This window comes from Rhopilema esculentum, chromosome 21 (assembly GCF_057945365.1).
Source record: "Rhopilema esculentum isolate cy_ngs chromosome 21, ASM5794536v1, whole genome shotgun sequence".
Taxonomy (NCBI): Eukaryota; Metazoa; Cnidaria; class Scyphozoa; order Rhizostomeae; family Rhizostomatidae; genus Rhopilema; species Rhopilema esculentum.
The window spans coordinates 12,201,423-12,208,949 of record NC_142835.1 but is presented as its reverse complement, the minus strand read 5'-3'; the positions used below and the strand labels follow the sequence as shown (position 1 = coordinate 12,208,949).

At 35.0% G+C, this 7,527-nt stretch overlaps 1 protein-coding gene across 4 annotated transcripts; it reads left to right on the top strand.

Annotated features, from left to right (window-relative positions):
• Positions 1-1,343: 1,343 nt before the first annotated feature.
• Positions 1,344-6,254, top strand: LOC135682958 (uncharacterized). Of its 4 annotated transcripts, XM_089114790.1 has the most exons (8): positions 1,344-1,443; positions 1,790-2,221; positions 2,825-3,118; positions 3,448-3,777; positions 3,948-4,055; positions 4,954-5,076; positions 5,196-5,217; positions 5,420-6,253. In XM_089114790.1, exons 1-8 carry the CDS (start codon positions 1,383-1,385, stop codon positions 5,571-5,573), a joined length of 1,524 nt encoding a protein of 507 aa, XP_088970916.1. In that variant the 5' UTR covers positions 1,344-1,382; the 3' UTR covers positions 5,574-6,253. The 4 variants fall into 4 exon arrangements, with proteins under 4 accessions (XP_088970916.1, XP_088970914.1, XP_088970917.1 ...); XM_089114788.1 differs by lacking the exon at positions 5,196-5,217 and having other exon boundaries at positions 5,420-6,254; XM_089114791.1 differs by lacking the exons at positions 3,948-4,055; positions 5,196-5,217.
• Positions 6,255-7,527: the final 1,273 nt, after the last annotated feature.

The following is a 7,527-nucleotide window of genomic DNA, read 5'->3' as shown; positions in this document are numbered from 1 at the left end:
GTTCCCCCTATGGATGGATATTCAATAGAAGAATAAGATTTTATTATTGAAAATTGCTTCAAAAAATGAAATTTTACGGCGAATTTGAAGCATTAGAATATAAAATATTTTTCTCCTTCGGCGGCAACCATGGTTCCGGCTCAGGTAGTAACTTCCTTCTACCCCAGGGCCTATTTTAAGAAATTTTTAATACTACACATTTATACTAGCATTTTTATAGGTAATTTTGTTGTTGCAATTTTTGGAAGTTTCTGGGCATTTCGTTTTGTTTTAAGTTTTGATAAGAGAGTCTTTCCGATGGTAAAGATTTACAATGCATGACCTATATCGCACTGACGGGGAAAATTCACATTTTGTGAACAAAGCGAGAATCTGGGATAGCGGCAATTAGAGATTTTCACAAATCCCAAAATAAAATACTGCACATTTTGGAAATCAATACTGCACGTTTTTAGATTAATACTGCACGAAGTATGTAATATTTCACACTAAAATAGGCCCTGTTCTACCTTTGTCTCAATCTACGGATGTAAAGGACATTCACTGTAAGTATGAAGACAAAAGTTACAAGTGCATTTTAAATATTTTTCCAGCTAAGGTAAAAGTTAAGAGTTTTTCTGCCCCACCCCCTCTTACACTTACATGAAATGTTTCTATTTTATTAAAATAAATCAAAGAAATTTTGTCGGAAAAGTTTTCGTTCTGGCCCCCTGTAATATTCATTCGCCACGACGCCCCACGACACCGATTTCTCCTTAAGCAATATGTGTTTTATTTGGCTTTACATTTTAACTTTTTATCGACACAAGTTATAAAACTTTAACATTGTTTACTGGTATACTTTCGTGTGCTGATTGAGATAGAGTATGTGTTCCCTCTTTGAAAAAAGAAAATTGGTTAGGTAAATACCTGAAAATGCATAGTTCTCTGATAGACCCTTACTTAATGTTTTATTCACTTAAACTCGTCATTTTACATTGACTATAATGAAAGGCACCTATAATGTAGAATGAAAGAAAAATGAAAGGAAATGCTGAGCAGGGCATGAACATATAAACTCTGCTTGGTGCTAAAATTATAAGATATAATAAACGCGCTGTTTATAGACGAAGGGAAAAAGTATTCAAATCAGGATCCCATCAATTTGTTTGTATCTAATTTTGCATAATCTAATTTTGTAAACCCTTACACAAAGCGATCCAAAAGCTCTTGGTATGCTCATTTGCTGCATCAGTATGCCTCTTGGATTTTTTTCCATTTTTTCTTCATGCAATGTTGAAAAGTAAACCATCTTGCTCCAAAAAATTAAATTGTGATGAATCTAATCTATCATCTTCCAATTCCACAACTTGTTCCTTTTCAGCAACACACATTTCTTTGTCATGGAGGTAGAGTGGAATGTTCAATTCAAGATATTTTGGCTGACATACACACTGTCATCAGGTATCTATGTTGTAGTTGAAAATTGAAACATCGAAAGCTTTGATGTCAAAATTCAGCATAGGCTTTTGAAAGGTACATGAAAGTAGAACAACGATGTAGGTACGTGAAAATTGATATCCAGAAAAAGCTAGCTTTAAATTATAAAATTTTCAATAACAAGGACAACTTTCGAAGCTAAGCTAAAGCCAGTCAAAATCATTTCCTGATTTGTTAAATGGGTAACGTGTATGAGTAACACGGGTAGCTTTGCATCGGCTGAATATGTAATTAAATATTAAACTGACGACTTACAGGAAAGCTTTTTTGGCTAATTTGAATTTATTTGCTTAGCATTTCTATATCGCAGTTACAGTATCAGCACTTAATAAAGGACAATGGGTTGCAAATGAAACAAAGTCATCGCCAAGTCACGTGACATCACTGAAAGGCTCATCGCTATGGTTAACGTGGGGATATGAGTATGGAGGTGATATACCCGGATTTATAACATACAAAGAACAAATAATTGGATTTAACAGCTCTTCACAGGCAGCACTGCAACCTATAGCAAAGAGGACAGGAGCAAATGGTGCTCTTCAGCTTGTGCCAACTGTTCCAGCACCATTCTCTGGAAGGCTCACAGTAATACAATCCAATGATACATTGGTGATCAGAGGATTGAAGTACAATGACACTGCTTATCAATTTGCATCATTTATTATTACAGACATTATTCTAGGTGGTACAACCCACCAAAATAGAGGTGACCTCAAACCAGTTGTCCGGATTACAGTCAAAGGTAAATTTTAAGAAAACACTTTAAACTGTAATTTATTTTAGATTTATGATTTTGAAATGAAGCAGCCAAGAAATTAAGATGATATCTTATTGCTTTCTCATCTTATTAACTAATTTAGATACAAAACGAGAACATGAATTTGTTCGTGTTCAGTAACATGAAATTGTTCATGCTAATAACTTTACCTAGTTTTAACAGTGTTTTTCTGTTGAATAATACTATTAATATTAACACTATCGTTTTGGTCGTTTGTTATTAATCATTGCTGATGGTGATTGATTACGAGAATGGATGAAAATGAAAATGGTTAAAAATTAAAATGAAGGAAAATGAGAATGGATGAAAATGAAAATGAATAGATGAAAATGAGAATGGATGAAAATGAAAATGGACGAAAATGAGAATGGATGAAATTGAAAAGGAATGAATTGAAAAAGTAATGTAAAAAACAAAGTAAAGAAGCAAGAGTTTTATCCATTTTTTCTGTCAATATCTAGAGAAAACCGAGCTAATCATTAAAACACCAACAAATACTGTCAATGTACACTATTCATAATTTGCCAATTCTAAGTGTATTAAACATTCCTTTGTTTCTTTCAATAGGAGTACCAGAATTTCTTACATCACCTCCAGCAACAGTTGAGGTGAATGAAAATTCAAATTTAGAAATAGCGATTGAAATGGATGGAAACCCAGCACCATCAGCTGATTTTCTTTGGCCTCATCTTGGTGATGGTGGGACAACTGTTGCCGGTATCCAAATTTACCCATATGTTTATATAGCAAAGTTTTCACGTCCAAATATAGCTGCTACTTTTTGTGGAAGAATATTGAAATCTTCAGTGAAGAACAGTGTTGGGTCATCACTTGCCAAAGACACCAATGTCACTGTTTTACGTGAGTGCCTTATGTAATTATTATTACAGTACTTTTGCAGGGCGTCTCGGCCTGCTTTTAGTCTAAACGTAGTTTTTTTAAATTGCATATTTAAATATCTAGAAAGTTTCTGTTTAACGTCTTCTCAACTGACCATGTTGTATTGCCTTCAAACTGCCTGATGTCAATCGATTCCTGACTTTTCACCCTCTTTTCATTTTCATGCAGAACTATCGAACGGCCCATCACTTTCGTTCTTTCGTTTTTGATTTTAAAATAAAATTGAACACTTGTAGCTGGAACGCACGGAACTTTAGTATATTCTCGACGTGTGATTTTTCTATTTTCAGTGAAACTTGATGGCAATCTGAATTTGCGAGCAGGAAAGATAATCGTAGACAGTTGTGTCGAAGTGAAATGGACGAAGGCCGAATCTGGGGCTTGTTACGTGAAATATGAAGTTAAATTGAAAAATGCCTCAGGGACTGTTTATACTGAAATTGGATACAACATAGATGAAATAAAGAAATGCAAGATTCCAGGAAACGTGAATATCATTGATGTTGAAATGACGATGAGTTTCAAAACTACTTCAAAGGTCTTCACTGCCAAAGTCTCAGAAACACCTATCCCAACAACACTACCGCCGACCACTACATCAAAAACTTCAAAAACACCGGGTTGGTATATATCTCATTCATAATCGCGTTTTTATTTTCCTTTCTTGGACCATTTACTTGATCTGGTCAGTTTTATAGTTTTTGGACGATTTACAGCTGTTTAAAAACATAATACTTAGAAAACCTATTTGTAAACACCTTAAGTTGCATGTAAACGTTTTCTCCAACAGCACTAGTACCAAGTTCGAATGACTCAACAACGAGAACAAGAACACTGCACAAATCAACAGCAAAGGAGAAGACAAGTGTTCAACCGATAGCATCTAAAGAAAAACAAGGCAAGGTCTCTCTCGGTGTTATTTATTCTTTAGCAATGGTTTGGTTTCTAGAAACCGTAAAATAGGCTTTCAGTAACTTGACACACAAAAGGTGGCTCTGTATCTTAACTTGAGCCTGTCAGGCGTTTCTGGGGCTGAGCGATACGAAAATCAATCATTTTATCTGTATCTCAATCACAAATAGGTAGTCAGTGCTGGAATTAATTCACGAAGTAGCGAACGATGTAATTATCAAAATTAATCTTATTTTGAGGGGACCTTTAGCCTTGTTATTTTTTAAACTGGAGGGCCAACTGTTTAGTCCATTCAGCTCCCTCGTGCTGCATTTTTTGCGAACTATCGTAGAAGCACGAAAACAAAAATAACTCGCATTTAAAACCAACAAAATCTGTATCAAAACATCGTAAAACTCTCGAAACTTCACGCTTTTTTCTTTTTCTCTTCTCGCCATCTACAAAACTTTCACTCCTCCTTCCTTCTTCACGCGGTTTTAACTAATATGCATAATAATAACAACAAAACAGAAATCTAAGGTCCCGGATCAAGGTCTAACGGTCTATCGTGTGGTCTATAGTCACGGATAAAAGTCTAACGTTCAAAACAAAGTCACGTTTCTGACACATTTAAAAGAACATTGAAACTTCGAAAGCAAGGGGATGATTGCGTGTCCAGCCGCGGTTCCACGTAACAGTAGCCCCACTGGCCCTTATAGTTGCAAGTTCTTGCCTCTACTCAGCTTAAGTGCTTTAATAAGGGCAATTCTTTATTCCTAGCAGTTTTGAATTTGTGCCTATCCCTGCTACCTACAGCTTTTGTTTATAACTTGGGAGACTCGAATGTTAATTCCCGGGAGAAGGCCGCCTATGAAGTGCATGTTATGTTTGCATTTCCATTGCAGTGAATAGCGATGAAGAGAAAGACAACATAATCGTAGCGCTTTCAGTAGTGGTTGCAGTCTCATTCATTGCCATGGCAACAATGGTGATCTGTCTCATCAGAATAAAGGCGAAACAAGCACAAGGTATCCTTAGTTACGGTTTTCATCACAAAAATATGATTTTCCTTCAAGCTGTTTGATGTCCTTCATAATTAAGAATTATATCTCTCAAAGAGGTAAAATTTTCATCTACTTTTTTGTAGCTAAAGACAATGAAAATAAAAGGTATATTGAGTTGATGCTTTCATATAGTTAAATTTTTGCCAATTTTAAGTCATTCTAAAATGTATCTACTACCAATTATTGTTCAAAAGTAAATTCTGTCCTTAGCTGCTCTTCTGTGTCCTTTGCCAATTTTAAATGGCTCTCCTTTAGTAGTTTCATACATTTAGCAAAGATAAATGAGTGTACTTTGTTGAATCCATAGGAATGTACAGCCAAAGGAGACACATTACATGGATCTGCAGGGACAAATTGCAACCACCGATTCAACTTACGCAGGCTTGCAATCACCATACGAAGAGATACACGATGCTGCTCGGAATTATGAAAGTACGAAGCACCTTTCAAGCGTTTTATGAGCTCAAACTGCACATATTTCTTATTATTTTGGGTTCTTAGAAGATCATAATTCTTCTGTAATCTTGTCAATATAAAATTAGTAGGTTTGATATTTTCCAAATCTTCTAGACCTTTCTAAAGTAGAAATTTCTGTTCTTTTATGTACAAATCGGATACTTTCTCTAATAATTGTAAACTTGATTATTAAAGATTGGAAGAGGCAAATGGAAAAAAGTTTCTTGGATAGCTTTTTGTTGCTGCTCTTTTACCAAGAATGAAAATAGCACTTACCTTGAACAATGCTAAAAGTTGTTCTACGCCAATACAGTCAACAAGAATAACTACTTTAAAATTTTGTAATTCATCTTTCACTCAACGAACCAAACATGAAGTCACCAGTCTGTTTTTTGACACCTTCGTGACTTCTTTACATGACAATACCAATCAGTCAATGCGTGAAATGAGTTCTCTAGCACGTGTGTACGCTTACATTTATTCTATAACCCATCTACAAACTACAGGGGCTAGGATCCATAAAGTCCTGAAGGGACACAGAAAAAACATCTTCGTTTTATTCAACTGCCTATTTCTATTTTAACCTTAAAAATTCCGCTCATCGTTAATAAAAAGCATTTTCTATCCCGTTTATCTCTATATTGTCTGCTTAAACCTTTGACTTTAATTTCCCAAACCATATTTTGGTTGTTGCTAGAAATTCGTCAATAAATTTTTTCTTCGTACAGTTTTAGTTCCTCTTCTATGATGTTGAAGATCTTTTCACCTTTTGGTGTCTTTCTTCCAACCCCACTTGTCACTTTAGTTGTTTAGTTAGCCATATTTTTACTTTTTGTTAGTGCTTTCTGAAATATTCTTTTTGTTAGTGCATTCTAAGATATTTGAGAAAGATTAACTGACCAGCAAGAAACACTATAGACCAGTCAGTATCTTGCCTGCTTTTTCAAAAGTATTTGAGAGAATTATTTTCAATCAACTATGCACTTTTATTTGTCATCTGCTATCCCCGCTCTTTTTTGACTTTCGTAAAGGTTATGGACACAACACGCTCTGATAAGATTTATTGCAGATCTAAAACAATGCTTGGGCACAAAAATCGCGAGCACTGTCCTTGTGGATGTCTCCAAAGCATTTGCACTAGAAATAAGCTAAACACAATTGCATACGGATGTTACATTGGCTATATGGTAGTCCCATGATAGATTATCGCTCAATATTGCAGCAAGCAATTCAATAAGTGTTCTTCTACACGAACCCTACACCCGGGTTAATTCAAGGAATGCTCAGCACCCCTAGCAACTCTTCTGGAGATAGAATTCTTTCTTTTGGAAGAAGGAAAAGTTTCAATATACATATGACTTGAAAACATCACCATTTCGTTATTGAATGTTAAAGAATATCAAGTTTAGTAAAGCTCGTTTCGCCAACCCCAGACAAGTTAGTATTAAACTATTGAGACAACTAAACGATTGTTATTAAACAAACAATTGATGGCAAGCAACAACAGCAACGACAAAAAGGACAGATATCAAAAGCACGAATGAGCAAAATGACCTTGATCGATTATAACCAGAAACAAAAGACTGAAACTAAACATAAGATCTGAAATTAAATATCAGCAAGGAGCGCATAAGTTAAATATCAAATTATTTTGTTTCATAGGACGCTCTCATTTTTTGTTTTTCGAGATTTCTCTTCAACAGTTTACAATATCACTGTGTCTTAGTTTGAATGCGATCGTGCATTCTCAATTTTACAGATAATAAAGACCAGATTCAGGTCCTGGATATACTCTTAAATAATTAAGAATATATTCTAGAATTATTCTTATTCTTTTCAAATCTTATATGGGTTTAGAGCAACATCGCCCACTTTTGTATAAAATCGTCGTATTTTTAAAAAGGAGATACGCCAGTTCTGCATTTCCTTGCTATAACAACCCAAATCCGGCAGCTGCTG

What these genes read in the sequence shown, in the direction of transcription:
- LOC135682958 (XM_089114788.1), top strand. Translation starts at nt 1,383, where the DNA reads ATGGAGGTAGAGTGGAATGTTCAATTCAAGATATTTTGGCTGACATAC. An exon ending in GACATACACACTGTCATCAG is followed by an intron (nt 1,444 to 1,789) that starts GTATCTATGTTG and finishes TCTATATCGCAG; the next exon opens with TTACAGTATCAGCACTTAAT. An exon ending in CACCAATGTCACTGTTTTAC is followed by an intron (nt 3,119 to 3,447) that starts GTGAGTGCCTTA and finishes TTCTATTTTCAG; the next exon opens with TGAAACTTGATGGCAATCTG.